The 27,100-nt window shown below is 36.5% G+C and overlaps 1 protein-coding gene across 1 annotated transcript in view; it reads right to left on the bottom strand.

Moving 5' to 3' along the window:
* Window positions 1-767: 767 nt before the first annotated feature.
* The window catches only part of SRFBP1 (serum response factor binding protein 1), a 68,959-nt gene continuing 42,626 nt past the window's right edge, over window positions 768-27,100 (bottom strand). The window contains exons 4-8 of the mRNA XM_030968223.1: window positions 24,568-24,639; window positions 4,582-4,663; window positions 2,945-3,683; window positions 2,488-2,525; window positions 768-1,763 (exon numbers count right to left, since the gene is read on the bottom strand). Of these exons, the coding sequence (XP_030824083.1) occupies window positions 1,570-1,763; window positions 2,488-2,525; window positions 2,945-3,683; window positions 4,582-4,663; window positions 24,568-24,639 (1,125 nt within the window). The 3' untranslated portion in view covers window positions 768-1,569. The remainder of the gene's footprint in view (window positions 1,764-2,487; window positions 2,526-2,944; window positions 3,684-4,581; window positions 4,664-24,567; window positions 24,640-27,100) is intronic.

A 27,100-nucleotide genomic window follows, 5' to 3' on the forward strand; every position in this document is an offset into this window, starting at 1 on the left:
AACAAAACCACTTTGAAATGAAAGGTGGTTTGAATTTCTCATTCCTCTGGGGGCAATGCCATTAAAGACAGTATTACATATACTGACATTTATTGAGTACATAGAAAAAAACGCCTAACTAACTGAGGCAAACCAGGCCTAAATATTAATACAGAACAGACCAACTTGAAGGTTTAGTCTTCAAGAACTTAACACAAGATGGGACGTGTATAACGTAGCATTATCTGTGCTTAGTCCAGGGCAAGGATCCTCATACTGCTGGCAACATTTTCTAATGCAGCCCAGGGGCTTGATGGCTGGCTGAGACACAGAAAAAGACAAAGCTTTTTCAGGCTGCAGTATGTAGGAAGGCCATCTACACCTTAAGGAATGACATATTCTACAAGTTTCCAGAGATTTAAGAGCAGACAAACCTGAAGACAGGAAATTGATCAAGGATTATTAAACACCATAAGCTACAATATCACAAGACGTCACTGAGCTGTAAAACTGGAAGCTTGAAGAGATGGATGTTGCATGATGTAGCACTGTGTGCTCCCTCTGTCCTTAAAGCATGCCTTTCTGACTACTTACAAAGATACTAGGTTAGATGGGCCTTTGGGGTGATGCAGGGCTTTCCTCAGGCATCTCAATATGCTACATGAATAGTACAGTCCAGTCATTTACCAAGTTTATTAATTAATTTGATTATGAAAGGTAACTATATTTATATAAACAACACTATTAAAAATTAATTACATGTTCAGAATTTCTTTCAATTAGGTAGTAGAAGAAGCACCTGAAGAAGTATTCAATGAATTTTTTGTCATATTCTAATCAGAATGAACTCCCAGTGTCAAACTGGCACTTAAAAGTCAAATGTTTCTTAGTGTACAAAGTTTTTTCACGTTTTCACATTCTTTCAGGAAGTGCAAGACATACATGTTGAAGAATCCAGACATAACTACCAGAACAAAGCATTAAAGACACCTCTTCATTTCCTCAAATTGCCAGTATAATCAGAGGACAGAGATCACAATTTAAAAGCACAATATTTTATTCTCTCCAGAAATTTCCATATTATGCTTAAAACGGATTGACTTTTCCAGCTACCCGATACACTGTTGAATTTATGAAGTCTCTTCAAGTTTAAGAATCTTTTACTTTGTCTTAGTTGAGATACAATATAGAACCTTTCTTTTGACAATCAAACTCTCATATAAAGTAAACTTTTTTACATACAAAAAAAACCCCTTCCAAAGCCCCCTCTAAAGAATCTGTACTATTCCTATAGGGCACAAATTATGTTCCCCAAAACCCTTTATTCATGTTAGGGTATGTTTCATGAATGGTGGCACTACATAATGGGACTTATGAACCAGCACCAAATGGCCATTACATTAATCAACAGACAGCACAAACAATGCATGAAACAATCTTGATATTCTACGACGGTAAATAATAGTTGCAATTTTGTAGGTTAATAATAGTTGCAATTTTGTAGGTTGCAAAGGATATGGACAATATAACGAAGATGTTCAAACGGCAGTTGCAAAAAACTCTTTTTTATAACCTCCATTTACATATAGTCTAGTCATCAAATTTAATCTTTTTCCCCTGGAATGCTGTAATTTGAGACATCTGCTCTCTGCGTCGCCTGCTTGCTTCCCATGAAGGATGAAGAGGCTGCTCCAAAGGTGCTTTCTTATTGTTGCATTTAATATCCCCTGAAGTTTTTGCAAATGGTTTCTTCTTCTTGAGCTTTGTTTCATTTTTAAGAAAACCTGTGCAAGTACAAAACAAAACATTAACTACATCAGGAACCTTCATAAAAGTATGCAAACAACCTTGGGATTGCAGATATTTTCAAAAATTTCATAATGAGCCATGGGTAACAGTCATCTGCATATTCACAGCAAGATTTCTTTATCTTGCAGCCTGGTAAATTGCCACTCGGTAGGCTGCAGATAGTTAAGATTTATTAATACTGACTACACTGTAAATTTGTGTAGACAAACATTCAGCACAGTGTAAACTTTTTTCTTCACAATAAACCAATGACTGTTACACAACGTAACTCAATATGACTGGAATTATATCCTTAGTCCAATGAACTCCAAAATAGTACCACAGAAGATAAACCCAATAAAATATTCCATATTCAGGAGCTAGTGAAGAAATTACATGTGAGATAAGGTACTAGTTACATGTAACAATCTGGTACCTTTACCTGTGCACAAGTAATGCTAACTGCTTGACAGACAGAAAAGCACTTGCCAGTGTAAACCTTATGTCAAGTATTTCTAATATGAGAAAATAGAAAATAGCAGACAATATCCATAGATTAAAATGAAAGATGAACAGTTTGACTATTTTAACAGCAAGTGTTAAAATATGTGCCACAAACTTGAAAAGAAACAAACACATCCCATCACGAATAGACTGCAGAGGCAACAAAATTTCAAAATGGTTTTTCTCTCCTAATTTTACTAGTCAAGTAATACATACCTGTTCTTTCCTTTTTGAGAGGCTGGTCTTTAGTATTTCTAAAAAACAAAAAGAGAAATTAAGATTTTTCAAGAAAATTGTAAGATTACAAAGACCCGTGAATAAAGAATCATCATCATCAAAACAGTAATGGAATAACTTCAAACATAACATGCAAGCTCCTTCAATACTGCTCCACCCAGGTTAATAAAAAAGAAGAAAGAGAATTATTCAGAAGTGATTGAATTTGCATTTAGATCTAGTTAGGAATCATAAATCAGTGCTACTGTGAATATAAAAAATTGTCAAGAAAACTTAAGATGACTAGTGAGTAGTTTCTGTGAAAATGTTCTAAGATTTAACGGGCTGAAATTCTCTTTGTTCAGTAAGGATTACTAGAAATCACAACTAGAAATCACCTTTTCACTGCCATGAAGGAGGGAAGGAATGGAGAACATAACATGGGGAAGAGGTTTACCTTCTGTTCTGAGATATCTGATTGGTGGTAGACAAAGAACCGCAGAACACTGACTCCAGCTTGCTCGCTTTTGCAAGTGGCTTTCTCTCTTCCATGATCAAATCCTGCACTGTCCCAGACACTGTGCTCTTCTCTGTTTTCATTACATTTTTCTGAACACTACCCTTTTCTTTTGTTGAAGAAAAATTATTAACTGCTGCTACTTTTTTCTTCTTTTTTACTTTTCCAATGAAGAAATCATCATTGCTGTCACTGTCAGAATCTGATGACTCATTATAAAACCTCTCTTCAGTACTATCATCAAAGTATTCCTTTTCATTGGGATGCTCTTCGTCACTATCATCAATTATTTCTTTTATTGCATTTAATTTGTTCATACTCATATTTTCTTTCCTTTTTTGATAGTCAAGCTTCTTTCCTGCTTTGTTTTGAGTAGCTGTTTGCATCTTTACTGCCTGAAATGAAGGTTCCTCTGGAGCATTCGCTCTCTCCATTTCCAGAGTTTTCTGCTTAGATTCACTCTCACAGAGCTCTTCAACCACCCTGTCAGTTTCTACTTTCATGTCTGGTTTTGTTTTGTGTTCGCATCCTTGCTGTTTTTGAGGCCGCTTACAAGCTTGGTCATCCAAGTTGTTATTGGAATGTTGCGCTGATTTAGGCTGTTCTTCTGACTGATCTTTCTTCATAGGAGTGGCTTTGCCTGGGTTCTTCCTTGCATCCTTAAAAGCTTTTACAGCAGCTGTACAAGGGGCAGAAAAATATTTTGCTGCAGCTACATATGAATTATTTTTATATAATAAAACATTTTTGCAACTTATATGTGTTGTATTGAGCATATTTTGCATGTCCTTATGAAGTATTTACCAAACACATGGGACAAGAGATACCTTAGAATACAGTATCAACAAAAGTGAAGGAAAAATCCTGAAAATATTATCAATAAATACATTATGAATTGGGTTAAACTGTGAACTTCTCTTTCAAAAATAATCTGCAGCTGATAATCATGCTCACTTAGTGTACACTTGTACACACATGTACACTTTGTGTGTAAAATTGCAAACTAATACTATTTTGTTCACATATAAATAAATGGGTATTTGATATGCTCTGTTATTAATGAAGTAACTTTGTGACACTACTACTAGGACTTTACCATTTTTAACATTAATTTTAGGTGGAAAATTCCAGTTGCAAGAGAAATCCTAAATAACCAGGAACGATACCCTAAGGATTCTGAGGACAGTTTTCAGGGAAAATTAAGAAAGTGATTTGTAAAACCTTTTAGGTGCCTTTGAAAATCCAGTTGTACTAATCCATTTATGCTCCTATTTAATTTAGAAACACTCCATTACATCTATTTGATTTTTAGAATTCCCATTATAAGCTCTGTTTGTTCGAGACCCTATATTAAATAAATGTCATACTGTATACTATCACATATAAAGCCGAGCCGAGCTATATAAACTTCAAGCCATATAAATGGTTTGAAGTTTGTGGCTTGGTTCACTGCAGCTAGTTAGCCTAATTACAGAAGCTTTTCGTTTTTGTGGGTTTTTTACTTTTATTCATGTCAGAAATACACACGAACAAGGTAACACACCAGTAAGATAAAAAATCAATAAAATGCTTCATACCTTTAAGCTCAACAAATCTGGGCTTCAGGGTGGGGTGTGTTGCAAGTCTTGCCATGGCTCGCTCAGCTGCAGTACAGTTTGGCTGCACAAGAAAAATTCAAGGGCATAAAGTCAACAGAATAGTCAGTTTACACAGGTCTGTGTCAGTATGCTACAATGCATACTAATGTGATCCTCCTTACCAGGAACTGAACAAGAGGAAAGCTTATGACACTAACAAATATTTTATTTTCATGTATTACCATCATTCTAAATACATTAAAATCTGCCCGCCTAAACACTGACAGAAACATAGCAGATGCACAACACGTGATATTTCTCAGGTACTGAACAGGGATAACATGATTTATGTTTTCTTTAAAACATAACAGACACTGATTTTACATTTACTATTTCATACAAAAGCAAAGAAAATGAATTAACTCACTGAATAAAGAACATCATACTGGTAGAAGGCATTCTGCTTGAAGGAATGCAACAGCTTGCAATAATTACAGTATTGATCCCATAAAAGTTGGCAAAATGACACAGCAGATATTGAAGAAATACACGTAAACCATTGAAAGGCAAGGTCTAACTTGACCATAAAGACAAATAACCTTAAATTTGACGTGGTAGAATACTGAAACTCAGCAAACTGATTCAAAGAAGAAATATTCTTGCTTCAATTAAAAAAAAACAGACAAGAAATTGCTTCTATTCTGACTTCCTTTTTGATACTGGAAATCACAGGTGACACATTGCAAAAGCTCTCATTTTCAGGTTCTTGTCATCACTCTGCTTGAAAAACAAAATGAATGGTATCTAAGACTTTTCCAAAGACAGCTCTGTCTTCTGTTGTTTTTTTTCCCTATGTGTTTGTTTGTTTGTTTGTTTCCTTTTTTCTTAACTTCTTTTTTGAAAGGAGGAAAAGTAGGTCCAACAGATTTGTAAAACACACCATTATCAGGAAGATTTCTTAAAAGCTTGCAGTGGAATTCTCTGGGAGAGAGTGGAAAACAAATACAAAAGACACACCTTTCTTTCTTCCTCCCAGTGCTACTGCAATGGGTACATATTCAAATTGTTTCTGTGATTTCAGCTTTGTCCTATGGAAATATCACAGCAGAAGCCACCAGAATCAACAGAGGATGATATTCATAAAGAACCAGAAAAGTGCCTGGTGACCCAACCTGAGCTGATTTTGGTGCCATCAACTCAACAGAGCATGCTGCCTCTCCTGTCCTAAGCAATTGCCACAGCAGATGGAGCCCCAGCCACAGGTGTTATCTGTAGATAACAAGGAGTAGAAGTGGTACTGGCTCTCTCCTGGGATGAAGTTAACATGCCTCATAGTAGACAAGACGGTGCTGTGTTTTGAATTTGTGACTGAAACATTTTAGAGTTGGTAACACATCAGTGTTTTAGTTACTGCTGGGCAGTGCTTGCACAGCATCAAGGCCTTCTCTGTTTCTTGCTCTGCCCCTACCATAGGCAAGGAACACCCCAGGTACAGCTGAGCCACATGGACCAAAAGAATATCAAGTCCTTTTCAAGTCATGCTTAGCAATAAAAGCCTGAGGTAACAAAAAGGTATGGGGAGATGTTTGTGGTTATGACAATTATCTTCCCAAGTAACCATTAAGTGAAGTGAAGCCCTATTCTCTGGGATGTGGCTGAACATCTGTCTGATGATGATAAGTGGTGAATAAATTCCTTCTTCTCCTTTTCTTGCACATACAGCTTTGATTTCCTCCTTGAACTATCCTCATCTTCAGACAGAAGTTTTTCTGGCTTCTGCTCTTGGGATGCTCTCCCCATCCCACAGGGGTAGGGTGAGTGAGCAGCTGCTGGGTGCTTAGCTGCTGGCTGGGGTCAAACCACCATAACACACACGATACCCAACACATCAGCAATTCACACCTAAAGCAGCTGATGTGATCCATGTAAGACTGCTCAGTGGTGAATGTTACTTGTTTGCATGTCCATTTTCTTCCAGCAGAACCATGTGACTATAAACAGTTATATATCCAGCACACAGAGAGAGATGGGACAATTCCCACCAACTGCTAGTGCAAGAGAGTCATTCTCAGTGCTTTGCTCTGAAGGAAACAGAGCAAAAGAAGGCATTACAAATCAACCAGAGTCAGTACTTCTAAATGCAGAAACATTTAATTGGTTTGCCAGCCATAAATCTTCCTCAACCAGTGGAAAGCAAATCCCATTTTGTAATTCTCTTGCCATAGTTTTAGAGCTTATAAAATATACTCAGCGGTCAGCCATATTTCAAGTTTGAAGTGTAGAGTATCTGGGAATTCTAGTACTTTCCCCTCAAGTATCTGCTACTACAACATTTTCTCTTCAGGTCAAGAAAAACTGGAAAAATGTTCTCTCTGAAGACTGTCTCTAGAACTATGAACACAGGCCAGAGGGGACAGGTCAAAAGATGGGTTCATTTCCAAGGGCCACAGACTGGCTTATTTCCAGGCTAGTTTAGCTCGAAGACCTTGAAATCTGAATTTTGATCCCCATGTGACAGTGCTGCATGCTGCCACCAGATTCTTGGGACAGAAAGCTGCATTTCTGAAGATCATATGCTATTTTCTTTGGAGATTTTCCTATAGCTGGAAAATCTATTTCTGAACTTAATTAATACACTTTTTCCCTCAGCTACTTCCTGTGGGTTTTGAAAGAATATACCATGACGTTCAGAAAGCAGCAGCAGCAGCTTCTGTGCAACATCTGGTGTCTTTTAATTCAAGTATTTATAGAAAGGCTTTAAGCATATATAGGCCAACCCATATGGCATAACCACATTTTTTTCCTTAGAGCAAAATACTTCACAAACACTACTCACACTGATAGCCACCAGCTAACAAACACAGAATATGATATTCACATTCCCTCAAATTTCTCATTTTGCGATGTATGGGTTTTTTGGTTTTGCTTTGGTTTGGGGTTTTTTTGGCACAGCTCACAGTCAATTTATTTTCCCTCAAGTATTTTCCAGTATATGAAATGTTTTAGAAATACAGACAATACAGAAAAAAAACCTCAACAAAAGAAATCTGTCTTTACAATCAAGAACACTTTTCCAACTCCTTCCCATCCCTTGGATGTTTAATTAGATACTAAAATTGTACATCTTCTACTGACATACTTCTGCTACTTCTTGCATTATTTTGCACTACTTATTCTTTATGCAAGAATGTGCTAGTGCTTCCTACAGGAATCTTCTTCCTCCTTCAGTGTGCAACTGAGGCTCTGTAAAGTGAACAAAGCAACAGAGCAGTGTATAGTCACACTCTGCAGTGAGAAATTTTAACTTTCTGTTAAATTAAACCCCAGCTGGTTGAGACTGGGGTAGAGCTAATTTCCTTCACAGTGGCCCTGGTATGGGGCTGTGTTTTGGATTTGTGCTGGACACAGGGCTGATAACACAGAGATGTTTCATGACTGCTGAGCAGGGCTTACACAGAGCCAAGGCCTTTCGGCTGTTCGTGCTGCCATGGTGGTGAGGGAGTTGGGGGTGCATGGGAGCTTGGGAGACACAGCTGGGACAGGTGACCCAAACTGACCAAAGGGATTTCCAGACCATGTGACATCATGCTCAGTACCTGAAGTGGGGGATAAAAGGAGGAACTGGGGGGACATTTGGAGTGATGGTGTTTGTTTTTCCAAGTCACTGTCACGTCCATAGGGCCCTGCTCTCCTGGAGATGGCTGAACACCTGCCTGGCATAGGAAGCACTGCATTCATTTCTTGTTTTGCTTTCTCTATTAAACTGTCTTTATCTTAGCCCATGAGTTTTCTAGCTTTTATCCTTCCAATTCTCTCCCTGATCCTGCTGGTGCAGGAGTGAGTGAGCAGCTGCCTGGAATTTGCTGTTTGCTACAGTTAAACCACCTGAGACAGCCTCCTAAAATTCTATCTTGGTATATAATACATTATTTCCGTAAATAATACTAAAAACATCTATTATCAAACACACATGTAAGCCCCACATAAGAGAGACAAACTTGGTAAATAGCGGCAATGACTGTGAAGAAAATGGATGTTACAAACTTGCAAAGATTTCCAATGCAAGTTCTGAGATATGCTGGAATAGGTCAGAAGTTTGGAATGGCTCTGAGAGCTGGCACCACAGGGTAAAAAGAAGGAGCAGTGTGATGTATACATCAGGCAGAAGCTGGGTGGGTAGAACTTGTTTCATACAATGCAGGTAATAAAGTGAGAATGAGAAAGTGAGTGTCTCAAGGCAGATGTGATTGCAGGAGCTGAATGGTATGCCTTGGTATTAAGCCTGAGGCAGTAGAGCTTCAGGATGAATTAAAGGGCAGAAACCTGTGATCAATCTGAGAACATGAAATGTAGACTTTTGACCACTGTTATATTCTGAACAACCTTTCTATTCCAGGGTACTTCTGTCTGTACTCACTCTGCTATAGTTATAGTCAATAATAGGAAAGAGGTCATATTCTGTTCTTCAACTGACTTTTGCACAAAAGGGAACTGCCTCATTACAGATCTCATCAGAAATAAGACTGTTATTAGAAGCATATACTACTATAAGGACAACTACTAAGAGTTCCACCTGAGTGAGAGTGCTACCAAACTGGTAATGCTTTGTGGCTCTGCATATGTCATTAGTCAGTTATTTAAAACAAGGACATTCAAATGGAGACAGTAAGAAACCCCACTGGGAAGCAACCACTACATGGAAAAAACATTACATAGAAACCAGCTTTGAAGAATGTCATACTAGTTTTTAAACTATCTAGAAGTGCAGTTTAATTTCAAATGTTAACAACACCCTGAATTTAAGATAAAGGAAAAAAAAAAGGGCCAATACTAACTAGAGTAAGCATAAAAAAGGTAACACCCAATTCTGGGCCAAAGAAGATGTCATTGCAGCATCCTTTATTAGCAGCTTGGGAGAAGACCTCTCTATTAAAAAACAGCACAAAGCAACCAAACTAGAAAACCTGTTAATCCATACATTTTTTACGAAATTCTAACTAGTTACAGCTGTCCTTCAGAACAGCAGGTGTGATTAATGTGAAGTCACAGGATGGTTGAAGGTGCCAATCATGGCTGCCACCCAAGTCTATACCATGACCTCATACTACTTTGGAACAAGACTTGAAATAAGTTACTTTCTGACTATGAAACTCAGCTTGTTCTCCCTCTTGTTTTATGTCTGTAAGGCATACAGCATGTGATTTGTGGCCATCAGACATGGTGAAGATTTTGGCATGGGAAGCAACTGCTTAATGGTATCATCCACTGCAGCATTGCTGTCTCAGCTCCTGACAGCAAGGGGTTGGTAGTTGACTGTGTCTCACATTAATGATGACAAATGACGACAAATTATTTACTCATCATCTGCCAAAACCTCTCATTTTTATAATAATCCACTACTTTGATTTAACTCAAACGTTAAATACTTTCAATGTAACAGCAAAATGATCATACAGGTGTTATAAAGTAGCAGTTATAAAAGCTTAATAGCATGACAGGTGAGAAGTTCTTAAAGAAATAAATTCTTTATGGATGTCAGGAAATTGTCCAAGTTTCAGCAGAATTTTTTTTTAATTGGACAATATACAATTTTTAAAATAGGCTGATGAAAAATTTCCATTTGAAGATAAAAAAATGTCTTAACAGGTCTAAAACCTTTGCAAAAACTCATCCAGACAATGTTCTGTGATAGAACTACTGAATTAAAACTGAACAATTTCTTACAAAACACCAAGATACACAAGAAAACTTGTTTATTATTCTTTTCAATGCTTGCCACAATTTATATTAATTTACATTGTTTTCTTTTATCATGGTAATTCAACCATGAAAGTATTTGGATATTTACTTTATTTATCTTGAAATTTAATTTATTTATCTTGTCTTTTATCATGGTGGGTCAACCTCTGCTGGATGCCAGGTTCCCAGTGAAGCTGTTTTTATCACTCTCCTCCTCAGCAGAACGAAGGAGAGAAAATACAGTGAAAGATTCATGGGTTGAGATATGGACAGGGAGAGATCTCTAACTAAGTACCACAATGGGCAAAACAGACTCAGCTTGTAATAATAAGGAAGTAATAATTTATTGCCAATCAAATAAGGATAGGGTAATGACATCTAAGAACTAAACCTTAAACACCTTCCCTCCACTCCTCCCTTCTTCCCAGGCTCAATTTCATTGGCCATTTTCTCTACCTCCTCCACCCCAGTGGCACAGAGAGGGAGACAGGGAATAGGGGGCCTTGGGTCAGTTCACACATTGTCTCTGCTGTTGCCTCCTCAGCTCCAGAGCCTGAAGCACCTCCTTCCCTTCTTTCTCCCATACATTCTCACTCCTCTCTTCCCTGGTTGCAATTTCTCCTGTGCATTCCCCCCATTCCTTTTTAACTCTGTTATCCCAGAAGTGCTGCCACCATCGCTGAAGGGCTCAGCCTTGGCCAATGGTGGGTCCCATCCTGGAGCTGGATGGCATTGGCTCCATTAGACACAGGGCAAGCTTCTGGCCCCTTCTCACAGAATACACCCCTATAGCCAAGCCATTCACCAAAATCTTGTCATGCAAACCCAGCACAAAACATTATGAAGAACATGGGGGTACCTGACAATATGCACAGTCTTTTTGCTCATATGTAAAACTGCACACAGTAGGAGGCAGAAGTCTAGAAAATCTATCTGAGCTTGGGCTGCTAGCTGTAGCACTGACTCAACTCATCACTGCCTACCACAGACTCTTGAATCCACCAGCACCAGGGGACAGCATGAGATTCTTCTAAATACTATCAAGGTACTTACACTGCTGTAATTTTATTTGAATGTCTGGACCAAAGCTACCCTTTCCCAATAGATTTGTCCACTTAGATTCACATTCCTTTCCACGTTGTCTTGTCTTGTTCTTTGGCTTGTCTTTTATCAAAAGTAAGTCTGATGTATAAACACGTTTCTATCATTCCTCCTCTTTTAAAATAGGAGTTCCAAATAAGTCATCGATTCAAACAAAAATAAGATTATTTGCTGTTCTTTACTACATGCATAATAAAAAGTACCTACTATCTAAGCATTTTAAGATGTTCACAACAGGCTCTTTAAAAAGCCTAGCACTCTGCAAATGTTAGATGACCATATTTAATATGAGTATAAAAAAGTCAATAGAGTTTATTTGGACTAATCTGTCACAATTAATTTAGCCAGACAAAGAAGTGTGAAGTAAATACTTATTTTTCAGATTTGGAAATGGTCAAAGAAAAGTGGAGTCTTTCATCCCAAACTATCAAGAGTGATCTACAGCAGAGCTTGGCATAAACCTCAGACCTGACCAATTACGAATTATGTACTTAATCTTCTACACTTCTTTCCTTTTTCTCTTTATGCAAAAAACCAATTCCTATGATTGTTTCAACAAAGAAAAGTCAGAAGAAAAATGTCAAGATTAAAGTAGGCATGGGTTCTTGATTATTCCTTATGGAGAACAGGATCAACTCTAGGTGTAAGTGGAAACTGCTTCTAACTCATCTTCATTTTTTCCAAGGCTAGTAAGGCTATGTGTCTACAATCATCTCAGTTTGGCATGCCACATAAACAATGCTCACGTTAAAAAAACAAACAAACAACTTCTAAATATTATGAAAGAGGACATAAAGTGAGCTCTGTGACAACTCCTCCCCAAATTGTGATGGTCTAATTCATATGAACACTGAAACCACTGCTGGCCTCTACAAAGACCTCAGGGAATGATGAACATTATTTTATGCTATAGAACACTGTGGACAAATTCCAAGTAGAAAACAGATGTGAAGGGAGTGTTCCCTAAGTCAGAGCCTAAGAAAATTAAATAATTTAAATTGTACATCCAGGACAATTGACCAGGATAAAATACACACAGTTCTAACTATACAAACGTAAAATCAAACACATTAAGTATAGCAATATGAAGTCTACATGTTTTTGGGGTTTTTTAATATATAGCTTTCTATAAAATATATGCCTTTCATATTTTTGGACATTTCAACTGTTTGGGCATAGTACTGCTATAAAATATATGCACTGTGCCAAACAGCATAAACAGTTCTGGGGGAGAGCATAGATGGCTCTAAAAAAGCTCATCCAAACCCCACATAAGAAAACCAAGCAAACATTCCATCCTAAAAAGGTAAGAGACAATCCTATTAATAGATTAAACTGTAAAGCAAAATAAGATGAAATAGAAACCCTGAAAGAAAAGATGTACTTCAGAGGGAATAGAAACAAAAACATCTTGAATAACTGGCAGTAGCTGTGAATAAGTTCTTTGCCACAAAATTCACACAGTCTTAAGAGAAGAAAATGAAATTTGGAGAAAACATAAACAAATTAGTTGGACACCAACTATGTATCAGATCTGAAACAATAACTGACTTTTTCAAAAAAGTAAAGTTGAGATAATTTCTTTTAACTGGCCATCTTGAATGAGGGTCTGCAAAATTAAAACAGGCAGTTGTCCAAATAGAGAGTTAAGCTAGGTAATATAAAAATTAAACATGAAAGAAAATTTAAAAAAAATATTAAACATTGATTGTTTATACTTATTTGTTATAGAAAAGAGAGCAGATACACAAAGGAGACCAACAACACAGGCAGTGCTGTAAAACAATCAGTAAACAGAATTCTCCGACTTCACTTTAACCTGAATGCATCTGAACTCCCATGAGTCAGCTGCGCATCACAGGCTTGTCCAAAGACTGAGGGGAGCTCATGGTAGCAACTAAATTACTGTATTATTAAAACTATTATAATGAACCAAAAAGTCCAAAATATTCTGTCTTGGATGAACCAAAGGAGTTTCAGAACTGAGATATTCACAACTCTCCCTATGACATGGATATGCTGACAAAACTCTGTACCAAACTATCAGGGATGCAATCTTGAAATATCCTTACAATATTTCACTTTAAAACAGATGCTCAAACCTCAAACTATAACTATTCAGATGCAGGCTGATACTGCACTGTAAGTGTAAGCATATATGAACTTAAGTTTATAGCAGAGGAAGTAGACGCAGTTGAGCTCTTCAAATTTAAAACAGATGTAATGCTTTAAAACTGGCTAACATTTCAAAAACAAGTGCCACTTTAATAATGTATATTTCAGATAATTTATAACATAAAGGAAAAAAATTATCCCTGTGCACAAATCTTGTCTTGCTCAGACCTTTACCTTTGCAAGCATTACTGACAGGGAGCACACCTATATATAACTAAAGTATTGTCAAGCTAATGTCTTCAGATAAAACTCTCAGGAGAGATGTACTTCTGTTCAAAGTCCTTCCTGTTGAAGGAACTAAGAGAGAGGGAATTGGAAGCACAGATGATTTAAAAGACTTCACAAGCACCGCACCTAACCAGGGTTAGGCCATGTTATAATATGCTACTCAAGACAGCATTTCTTGGCATACCACACTGCAATTTGTGTGGATGATTGAAAACAGATTCTTTTTTTTAAATATATATATGTCTTTTAGACTTTTTCTGAAAAAGAAAATGGAAATACAAGCTCAATTCACTGAAAAACTATTAAAACATCAGAGATAAGCATGCCAGTTCTCTGGTACCAAAATGTAGATTTTCCATTGTGAAGTCTATTGACTTAATGCATTCAAGGCCAACTCTAAAGATAAACACACGTCAGATACACACGTTATCCCTGGTACCACTTGAACACATCAGCAGAGAATGGATGTAAAATGGATGGCAATCCTGGGGTTCACATTTTATAGCTGGTATTTCACTATATGGCACACAGAAACATTATGCTTAGAGGCTCTCAGGCATCTTCTAGGCTATTACATTATTATTACTTAACTCTGGCATGCTGTTTTCCTAGCGCAACCACTGAACTACTCCAATAATTCGGCAGTTATTTGAATTCCAAATCCAAGAAAAACCAGATCATCACCAGTAGATATTTAATGTTGTTATATTTCCATTAAGTCACTATTTACCTCCAGTTTCCAATACTTTGTCTTACTTACCAATATTGCTAGCGAGGTGCAATGTGCTGTAAACTTACGCTGTCATTTTACCAAGCTAAAACCTTTTCACGTGGATGGTGTTAGCAGCTATGTTCATTGGCATCCCAATACATGAGAATTTTTTTTAAACAGAATTCCAATAATTCAGGAATACCATCTACAGTTTCAGGCAACGGTGGCTCCAGCACTTTTCTTCCTAGTTTTCCAGGGTTAACAGCAGATTGATGGGCTTCCTAATGAGCTGAAAGAGCCTGCTTAATTCCATAACTTTTATTTTACATTTTTGATTTTTCTAAGTATCAATTTCTTAGTACTTAGTTGGGCATTTTAAAAACTTACCTGGAGAGCAGAGATGGGAACAAATCAGAAAAATGTACTTTATTTTTACATAATATACATAATGAAAAACTGATAGTTTTATTTGTAAAAATAAAAGTAGCATAAGACACTAGCAGCTGGTTTTCATTTTCAGAAGTATCAGGAATGTCAGATTTTTTTTTTATTTTGCAATGCAATTCTGAGTCACATGACAAAGCAAATATACAGGAAGAGTTTTTCCAGTTAATAATGCACAAGGAACTGTTAGTCTTTAACATAAGTAATCACACATGCTTATATAATATTAAAGGCTTCTTAAAACTTAAAATTCTCTAAGCAAGTAACCAAAATAATGTTTAAACTCATGTAAATTCTACCTAATGTGGTCTCCTTGCACTTTTCTTCTAGACAGGAGTGCATTCACTTGGCACACTATCATAGAGTCCCACCTCTATCATGCTTCTCAAAGCAAGATCAAGACAAAATAAACTATGGCCATTTTCCTCTCCAGGGTTCACTGATTTCTCACATTCACAAAAACAGAAAAAAGCCTTCCTGCTGGAAGTTAAATCTCTTAAAACAAGCTACAGAAAGCTTGGTTGAAATTGCTCAATGAGTATCTATTCCCAGAGGATTTTGAGATAGATGGCAAGACAGAGGAAACATTTTCCTTTGTCATTTGGTTGCACAAATCCATCTCCCCTGCCCCTTCATGTGGATCAACTTTACAAACCGATTACTTTCCCTATAGATACATAAAATATACAATGTAAACATTCTCTCTTTAGTATTCAAAAGGATTAAGCATAACTGAAAATACCTGCTCTTATTATCTGTCCTAAATTTGTAGCTTCTCTAGTCTCATTGAACATTTTCTGTTCACCATTACCATTCTCACTGGGGCCTGCAGTACATAACTGGTATCAAACTTTTGTCACAGTTGGTACTTCCACTCAAAACACTTCTGGGTGCGTTTTTTTTCTGGTAATACCTTTGAGCTGTTAAACTACAGTGCTTCAGTCAAAAGTATCACTCTCATGCATGTACATCACATCTCATTATCCCTGTAAAGATGGTAAATTGCATTAAGTATCTTGAAGATGTGGTGGAAGAGGGCATCTATATCATGTGATGATGATACATGTCAGGAATTCTAGCCATTATGGTTTTCAGTGCAAGGGTTAATACTGAAGGATTCATAATTTACACTCTTTCCCTGTACCTTAGTAGTGGAGGTGTCAATCAACTGTCACTGTAGTCAGTCTGATTTACCTTCATTACTTGTTGGATCAAGCTGTTCTGTCCTTAGCCTGTAAGAGACATCCTCAAAAGTAGCCACATGTTCCCTGTGCGTCATATCACTGTTAGTTTGATGTTCCTCCATACATGTAACCTTCCCTGTGCTTTTAAATATTCCTGTATGTCCTTTAAAATTTTTAGTGCTGAGAACCCAGTGCAATAATGATTATGCTGCAGGTCATCTTTCATGTCAGCTTTTCCTGGCCCCAAACATACTACAAATATCTAAGTGTCTCATTTTTATACCATACACTTGTCTAGGCACTGATATTCTGCCTCATAGGCATTGTATGCAAGTCTGGGCAATACTCTGGAGAAGGAGGTTGTGGCCATCAGTAACTTGGCCTTCCTTTATTTAAAAAAAAAACAAACAACAAACCCAAACCCAAAACCCATCAAAACAACAAAAACCAAACCAAACCAAACAGTTGCCAAATCAACCACAATACCCTGAGAACCTCTTTTCATGCCACTTTTCCTGTATTTTCTTCAAGGAAAGTTTAGAAACAAGACTACTTCTAATATTCTCTTCTATTATTCTTGTGACAGCTCATATCCAGATAGATACTGATCACACATCACTCAAATACTAATTTAAAATAGGAATGAAAGTTGTGAGTTGCTTGTCTTTTGTGAGTGCTGTAACATAAATCTTTCTGTGACTGAAGAAGTACAGCCATGCATATGTGCAGCATCATGCACCACAACACCACTGCCACAGGCATATCTGACTCTAACAACACTGTTCTTCCCACCCTGCTTTTTATCCATTATACCCTCACAAGCATATTCATTTTGTTTGAATTACCCGGGGATCCAAGCCAAGTCTCACTCACCAAAATGTGAACCAACTTCCTCTGAGCTTTACTATGATATGCTTGCCCACATTCTGGTCTGGCACATCAAGTAAATGAAATGAGCACATTCAAATCAAAGGCAATCACACCACTTCTGAGTCTAGGGACAAGACTGTACTTTAGCAAACTTGACCTGTTCAACTAGGCAACAAAGTTAAGAAATACAGCCTCACAGGAATGCAAATGAGTGGTAGAAAGATTCTTGGACTAGCAATTTAAAATCTGAAAGGAGACAGCCCTTTTGTGTCAGAGATAAACAATATCTCTGTGAAACACTGCCAAAGTTACTAGCAACTTATTTCGATACTAAACTTTAAAAGAAGATTTTCCAGAATTAACAAAATCAAAGCTGTTTGCAATCAAAGTTCATTGCAACTGCTACTCTGATGTTGAAGACAATGCTAGCTCTGGTCTAGCCTACCTCCTTGCTCTCAAAGAGTGGCACTACAGTGGAGTGTGTATGCAGCCTAGTTTGGATGTGAAGGAGCAACTGGAGAAGATGGATAAGGTGGGAGTGACATGTACAGAACCCAGCACAACTCTGTACTCTCCCACAGGAAGCCTGGGGAGGGATTGATACTGGCTAGGCTAGGAGACATATGGACAATTGCAAAGCAAAGTAGCTGGGAAGAAGACTGGAGAGAGATTCCTCAAAAACTGGCAAACTTCATTTATACTGACATAAAAATTCAGTTGCAGCCACAGTAATGGATTCTAGGCTCTAAAATACAGCCTGGTATATATAAAGGCCATGCTAAACAGCTTGGAGTTCAAGTGATCAAATTTGGAAGATGAGGAACTTTCAGGAAAAGAAAATAAAGAACAATCAGTTACACAGAGAAAGTATTTACACCTGAATGTGATATTCATCAATGAATGCAAAATTCTTCACTTCATCAGTGGTCTTCAAAAGATCACAGACATTCCTGTTTAAGACTAACATCTGGTGTCTGACACGGAAAATTCTCAGGAAACTGTGGCTTCATACATTTAGTGTAACTTCCATTGAAACTGAGTAAAAATACTCAGAACCAAAATAATTAAACTCTGTAACACTGATGCCCAACATAAAGACAATTATCTTAGTCTGTGATGCAGGAAATTGTAATATTAAATGAATGCAACATATTTCCAAAAAATATAACATGTTGACAGATGCATCTATTACAGAGAGAAAAGTCTATCTGGCATCTCATATGCAAATTAGTATCTCTTGTTTCATACTGAAATAAGATGGGAAGGTAACATTTTAACATGTAGGAAAATAAATTGACTATTATTATTTTACTATTTTCAGTATGAACACTTTGTTGGAGAATAGAAACAACCATGTACTTAGTAAGGCAATACATTCCTTCTGAAGCAAAAGGAAATAAGATAACAACATTTCCAATACTTAATACTTATAGGGAAGGGGGGATTGAGTGACATGGAGATTATCTATGAAATCCAGGTAGGCTATTAAATTATCAGTATGTAACAACCAAAATTTAGATAAAAAGGAGAATCAAGTTTTTCATGGGTTCCCCAAAACCACCAGCCATTTGCCCCCACATAGACAAAATCAAACCACAAAATTGCAACATATTAATGATAAGCATATTATACAACACTAATGGACTATCACATCAGTGTTACAAAGAAAATTGATTCATACAGTAGTCTTGTCCCTATGGTTTATGTACTGCAAACAAAATATTTCCATAAGCAATGTTAAAAATCCATGTACATAAGAATCTACTATTAAAGGCACTAACAACAGAAACAGAAGTTTTACATCAATAATAACATCAAGACTAATTAGTATGTTTGTGTCATGAGTAGAATTCTTCAGGAGGGCTGGGGGGAGGAGAAGGGAGGTTGTGGAAAAATCCTCCAAACACTAAACGAAAGATAGCGACTATTCTGTGTCTGACCCAAAGCCTTTGAAGCTAGCAGGAAGTCTCCAATTAAAATGCACAAGACTCTTTTTAGGGGCCCTTTTTATGATTTAGTACATTTCCTCAGATTAAATCTACAGTACATGCAGATGGGTTTGTTTAGATATTTTCAACTAGGAAGTACATTTTAAAAATAAATGAAGAAAAAGATCACAAACATACATTTAGGATTATCAGATGAGAGAGAAACCTTTCTATTTTTCAAAATTAAGAAATACAGATATGACTGTTCCTCTATAGATGTAGATGTATTTAATCAAAAATTCTACCTGATTCAGAACTTAGATCTTTCCTATCCTGCCACAAAGTTCAAAAGTACAAGCAGTACTAATTTTGAAATTTCCTTAGTAAATAAGTGTATTTAGTAGAACAATGTCTCATGCATTCCTTCAGCAAGAATGATGGCTTGTATCCATGTACTGAGTTATTCTGGGACACCTGGTGCTCCAATTAATTACCCACTGTTAATTAAAGCCTCAAAGCTAGCAGCCTTCCATAAACTGCGTTTCACATACCATTGGTGTGAAAAACATTTTCAATGTAAATCTAAAAAGAAGAACAAAACTAGTATTGTGACTACACCCTTGCTGGCTCTTTGTTTACCAATGACAGAGAGGCTGTGAACTGATAGACTAATCTCAGGCCATCACCTGCATAATTTCAAAAGAACATGAATCTGACAAATGCTATGGTGATAATGTGCTTGAAACACAGTTTTGAAAGAAATGAAATTAATACATATTTAGCCCTATAACTTTGTCATTCTTCCTGTCTGTCCTGAGCAGTGACACCTTTCTCATGTCCTTGTTGCCCAAGGACTTCCTTAGCCCAGAGACTGAGTGAATTCAAGGAGAAGTTTGGGAGGTGAAACAGAAATGGTCTTCCCACATGTGAATAAGTCAAAGTCTTGTTTGATAAATCACAGAAAACCCTTTCATATTACTGCTAGTACTTTGGTTGGTTCCCTCATCCCAAGTTTATTTAAGCCATATAGGTAAAGTGCCAAAGACACCAAATGCACTCAGCCCCAGAACTTCTAAGTGTACTATATCTTTATGCATCTGTTAAAAAGATCTGCACCAGATGCCACACAGCACTAATGTCAACCCTCCAAAATCATGTTAAGCCGAGTTGTCCTCATCAGGCAGCTTAGATTTTAAACGACCAAACTCACACTGTGTACCCAGTTGCTCAGTTAAATCCTGGCATGTCTCCCTATGGCTTTTCATAAGCTGCCTGAGATCCTATTTCTAAAGCCTTCTGAATTCCTTTTAAATTCCAAACAAGACAAAGTTGGTTCCTGTACATGAAGCAATCCAAAACAAGCTTGCCAGAACTTAAATTAAGGGAAAAAGAAAAAAAAAGCAAAAAAAAAAGAACCTACTAATGACTTACATTTCTGGCCTACAAATTTTTTTAACACATTTAGAAACTGGGGCCAGCTTTTCAGTAATCTTGAGATGTGGCCCCAAAAAACCTCTGAGGATCATAATACATTCAGTATTTGCTGCGCAGAATCCTCTTTGCAGACAAGCATCTGCATGATTCAAACACAACATGATTTGAGCAATGTGTGGAAATAGAAGACTTAATAGGAAAAGGTGGCATTCTTCTCAAGGACCATAGATTAAAGATCAGTGTAAAAGAAGGGAATATTATGCTCCTACCATTACATGAAGATTGCATCTGGAGGCAAAAAATACAGGTGGTATTTATGATCTGTGAATGCTTGTTCTGCAAGTCAGAAGCACATGCTCAATCCAATCTCTGATCATAATGTATACTGGTACTCTATTCTACACTCTAAGTAAAATACCATAGTTAATTTCTGTTTCAACCCAGCTCCCCAAATCAGACTGTTCCTGAATTTGGAAACACACAGAATTTATTCTTTAGAAAAAATAATAAGTATTTTGACTTAAGGCAAGATGACATATCACTGCTTGTAAGCACAGTTCCATTATGCTGGAATTCTGTCATTCTCAAGTGTTTAAAACACATTTCTTCCTTATGTGCTATACACCAAAGACTTACTGGAAGAAAAGCTAGATGAGATGCTACAGTAAGTTAGTCAACATCTGTTAGCAAAGGCAACAAAACCAACTGTGGTTATGATGAAGGTTTTTGCAGGTGGACCAACATGTTCTTTTCTTAAGGAAACAGCCCAGATTATAAACATAATTTTGTAATAAAAACATTAATTCATATTAACTTATTTATCCTGTCTATCTTCACCTATCTGAACTACTCTAAATCTCTGTTAGCAACAAGTTGAAGATAACAGTTAAGACTTTGCCAGTGCTCAGTTCAGTTTTCAGCTTGTAATGAAGATCATTATTAGGATTAGCTTCCAATTTATAACTTCAGTGTCCTGGAGCACAACACTGATGAATCAAGTTTCCTGTACGCTGCAGGAATATATGCTGTGTGCAACAGTTCAAAATGCCATCACAGCTGCAAATGTGAGTTTAAAATATGAGCTCTATGACATGTTTTTCTAATTTTACTAATGTCTGCCAAATATATTTGTGACAGACAATGCACAGCCTGGTACAAAAAGTGCACGAGAACTAGGAGAAAATCTACAAAATACAGGATCTGTTCTTCAACAGTTGTAAATAGTACCAACAATATAAAGCCTAGTCAAAGTTGCATGGTAACATTTATTACAATTTTTACAGATACAGGAGTTAGCAGTTCTCATTGGTTTTACCTCTCCTCGGCAGGTAAGAAGGGTTTAACTTCTATTTTTAGAGTCGTGGTCTAATGTTTTGGTTGAAACTATACTTGCATATGGGGATACTGGAGATTAGTTCAGGTCTGAGGATTAGAAGCCTTATGGGAATTATATGGAGGGCTATGAGAAGGTGTTCTCATGTGGAGGAGTTTTGGATTGATGTGATGTGGGATGGGATGGGACAGTGCCTCGTTGTGTATTGTAAAAATCCAATTTTTGTATTACTGTATTGTAAAAATCCAATTTTTACAATAGTATTTATTACCTGTTGGTAACAATGGTGCTAGCTGCAACAATATTCAAATTGATAAAAAATATTTCAGCAGACATACACAAAGAATTGTTTACTAGCTGCTTCTTGTAATGCTTTTATAAAAAGTCTTGTGTCATGGGGCTGGTGACTGTTGCCAACACCCCCTGCAACTTGATAAATCTGATCTGCTTATTATCAATACAGCCATATTGAAATCTAAATCACAGGAACTCCCAGTAAATTGCCACCTGCTAAACACTTAGCACAATTTCATTGTACTTGACTGGAATATATGCAAACTCTTTTTAAACAGAAAAGTATGCTTAACTTACTCTGAAAAAGTTTGGGAAACAGCAATGGAACATAAAAACTCAGTGAGCAGAAGCAATTAAAAAAATATCTTGACTACATGACCACTATGTAAAACTAATATTCAGCATTCCACAATGAATTAAAAGCAGATTGCCTTTTATCAATGAAAACAAACCTATTCTGAAAATGAAAACAGCCACAGGATGTTTTCCTTCAAATATTTTGAAACTCAAGTTAATGAAAAGGTAAACAATGTGGTCTGTATTTCATGAGACTACAGAATATTGCTAAGGATAGAAAACCAATTTTTTTATTATATGTTTAATGACTAACTGTGGAAAAATAAGAAATGAAATATTGGAGAATTAACTTCTGTTTAAGCACAGAAGAGATGCCTTCTTTGGCTGGGGATATGTTATGGTCAACCAAAAGCAACCAGTGAGGTTATGATATATACTGTACCTATTCTCCTACTGCAAAGAGCTTAAAACCCTCTACAGATTATAAAAAGGATCAGCATCTATTCATCAGCTTGATTTGAAATATAAGTTCCGTCCACTAAAAACTGTGAAATTAACAGACTTCCATTCCCTGGAAAAACTGGGCCACCAGCAGAAAGTAACAGAAAAAACAACAGACTAAAACTTCGAAACAACTCCATGCATATACATTTTCAAGAATTAAAGCTAACTTAAAGCCTATTTTAATACTTTAAGTAAATATGAGAAACAGTCCATCAGTCATGAGTGATATATAAATACATAATGAATATATAAAATATATATAATATATAAAAATAATGAATATATAAAAATATATAGAAAATAAGATTAATTAAATTCCTTCAGCATTCTTTTCAATAAAATTGCCACCTTGGAAAATAAAATTCCAACTGTGAACCTACAAATTCCTTTAAAAAATAGCATCAATAATTTCATTTTGGTGCTCCTTCACTTTATGAAATCAGCATAAACCTGATGAATTTGAAATCTTGGCAGAAGAATCTCATACAGTTAAATGACAAAATGTCACTCAATTTAGCATCCCTCTTCAAGAACAAAATCCCTCTCCATGTGTCCTCACACATTCAAAATCTTTGTGTCTGCCCCAATTCTAATATCACAGTAAGCAGTTTCTGACTGCCTCATCTTCACAGTGGAAAATCCTGGTCAAATAAATTTAAAAGAAGAATGCTTTTTAGCTTCATGCCAGTGTATCTGTGACCTTTTCCTTACTCTCTTCTATCATTAAGAGAAGGAAAAACAGTTAGGATGCTTCTACCCAAACACTCCTCCAGAAATACCGAATTCCTGTGATATTTTCCTATTAACTTGATTTTGCTGACATAAAACACTGAAAAACTTGTTGCACACTATGCTAATAACTGAACTACATCACACGACTGTAATATGTAACAGCACATTTAAATCACAAACTAATGATGCCATCACAGGAGTAAATTACTCAAGTCTACATTAAAACTTACCCTGTGTACAACAAACATTTCAAGTGTCAGCCTTCCTCAGTGACCACCCATGGGAATTAAGGATAAAGTGAAAAAACCCATAAAACTTCATGCACTGACATTTTTAAACTCAGAATTGCTTTCTTGCATCAAAAATGTAAAATGCTATTTGAAAGAGGACTGCTCTTGGCCTCAGCTGCTTATTTCAATGAGTGTCTTCGCACTTCTGTGTCTTCATTTAATCTCTTAAGACATCTTTAGTTAGGCTGTTAATATTTGATACTGGCTTCAAGAGAAACATTAAATGGAAATGAATGAGCCACAGGGGTGTTAGAATTCCACCTTTATTTCAAGTTAATGTTTGTCCTGTTTTGTTTACACATGGAAACTTCTCTCTGCATTTAAAAGTGCCTTTTCCCAACTGAAAGCTTACTTAGATTATTTATACTAACTGAAAATGAATTTATACTAATTGAATTTATACTATATCACGTATATATACTATATAAACAAAACAAATCTACTTATAAAGACTAAGAAATCACTACTACGCTTACTGGTATTCTGTTCTAATTACTATGGACTAGCCCACCCGACTAATGACAAATCATACTGCATAGCTATTCATTGTTCTGTAGATACGTCCCAGAGGATAAACCTCCTCAGAAAAGGAATATCTACAATGAAGATACAACACAACAAACAAGACACATTGTGTGAAATCCATGTACTTGTACCCACACATGGACCTTTACACACTGAGAGAAGCAGGGGAAGAAAAACAAAAACCAGCAAGTCTTACCTTTTTGCAGACACTTTCAAAATTAACTTCTGTCCTAAGAGCAAGTCTGGTAACTTCATCTGGTTTTATTTCCTGTAGATGAAAGATAAGTTTATTGTTCTTATGATCAGACTATATGAAGTCTTTCTAAGTTCACCTTCCTTATAAACATTCTAATCATGGCACCTCCCTAATCTCTTAAAGGAAGAAAACCAGTTCATTATGTGGAGAATTTTTTGGTGTGTATGTAAACACCATATTTATACTGACTGACCTTTTCAAAACACTACCTTATACCTAATCTGACTGTAATATACTAGTGCTGAAGGCAAGAGGGATTCTTCAACAGCAAAGTATGTAGGATGGGTTGTTTTATTCGCAGAAATATTGCCCATATTGTTGTGCTACAAATAAACTTTGGAAGGCCTTAAATTCCCAACTTACCTTCTGATGAAGTTACATCTTACCAATGTACATGAATATATAAGTTAAAGACAATGAAAATGAAGCTGAGATAAAAAAAAACCCTATTTTTTTTCTAAAGAGACTGACTGAACATGCAGTTTGCATTCCTGGACTTAGGCATTTGCATTGACAGCTGAAATAAGAGGAATGAAAATCCTGGACAAGTGGATTTTGTTAAAAGCTGAATATTTTACCAAACATGCCCCCATGACAGATTTCTTGCTATTTTAAGACACATGCTTTATGTAGGTTGTATTACAAAATGCTCTATTAACCTCATCAAATGAATTAATTGAACATTATTTTCCTCCTACAGCAGTGTAACAAAAAGACATGTTACACACCAGTTGTTTCCCAGATAGCCATTTTAAAAGTAGTTCAACTATTCTTATGCCAGACTCAATGTCCACACATTTTGAAAAGTTAAAATTCTCTACAAAGTAATTTAGTTCTTCTGATAGCTTTCATGTTCAACAACTATACTGTATTTGTTAATTTCTTTCTTTCCCTGCTTAAGCATTCTTGAAACCTATTCCAATACCTTCATTTTAACTCCACTGTTAGGTTCCATATTCTATCCCTTTTCTGTTGTAAATCTGGAGCACTTCCTTACACATGATTTCAGGAAAAACCAAGTAGCTTACCTTCTTATGAAAGGTCATACCTTGCATCTCAAAACCTTATGTTTTTCTTCTTTGTATAGATAAGATACTTTACAGACACTTGCAATTTATCTATTTAATTATCATGAATTGTGTATGACTTAAAACTCTAAGCAATTACCTACTAACGGGAAAAAAGTAATAGAAGTCAGTTAAATTAACAACCACAACAAAATCTCTTTTTGTGAATGTCAGAAGAGTTTCCTGACAATGAGATCTAGAACTCTGCAAAATCATCTCCCAAAGGTACTAGTGGAAGCCCAATCACTTAAAGGACAGGATCCACACTGGAAAAACACTAGTGGATATAGGAAACAATCTTCTACTGGCAGATGAACAGTTGGATGACCTAATAGAGATGGAAAAGACCTATGATTCAGTTTTCCATGACTTTCCAAAGTGTTTCACAGATGGTAAAAGTAGGACACATTGGTTAAGTGACATGTTTACTGTCACACAGGAGGTTAGGAGTTACGAATGAAGCTCTGTAACTCAATATTATTCATTAAATCAAGCTGTTGGTTTATAAAAAAAGAACAAAAACACACAAAAAAAAGATAATTCCTATGATCTTCATCCCAAATAAAACTGCCTATTTCCTGTCTTCTTAGGATTTAAATGCTGCAACAGGGTTCAGGACAGAGGCAGACAAACGTTAGTGATCCCTCCATAAGGATGTCAGAAGTTAAATTTTGATATGACAATATTGCAGAATTCCCAAGACATTGCAGAATCATGAATAATACTGGAGAATTAATTACACTTTGGAATGTGAAGTCATTAAAGCCACACTAAAATGCCTAGGATACAAAATGAGGCCAAGAACCTTCTGTTCAGGCTTAAATCCCCAACTTTATAAATCATCTCCTTCAGTTCTCCTAGACTTAAGGCAAACTAAGCATTTTTGACTTAAACATTCTTCCACAGAAGAATATTGTTTGGTTTTGTAAACATAGCCACACAAGTCAAGTTACTGTAATAAGCACATGTTTATTCTGTCTCTGTTAATGGTCAGCAGCAGACAATAAAACAGAAAAAAGAGAGAGTGGTATTTTTCTCAGTACAGTTTTCTCAACTTGGAGATGCACCTTCCTCACAAGGAAAATCTTAGTGTTGAATATCTGTAATGGAACCATCTTTACAATTGTGCTAAGGGATGTTATAAATGAATGCCCCCTCCAGTATCTCTGAGTCCAGTCCAGGGATTCCTCCTGCCCTGATGCTGCAGCCCAGCTCAATGCATCCACAGATCTGGAGGTGTCTGTCCCAGGTCCACAGATGTAGCACTTGCTTTCTTATTGACAGGTTCAACCAGCAGTGAAGCTCAGCTTTGCAGTATGTAGCCCTCTCAGGACCACATGAACTTCAGTAGAGCCAGCCAAGACCTCTTCCTTCTTTTCTGATCAGGACTGAAGTTCACTACTGAG

This window comes from Camarhynchus parvulus, chromosome Z, assembly GCF_901933205.1.
Source record: "Camarhynchus parvulus chromosome Z, STF_HiC, whole genome shotgun sequence".
NCBI lineage: Eukaryota > Metazoa > Chordata > Aves > Passeriformes > Thraupidae > Camarhynchus > Camarhynchus parvulus.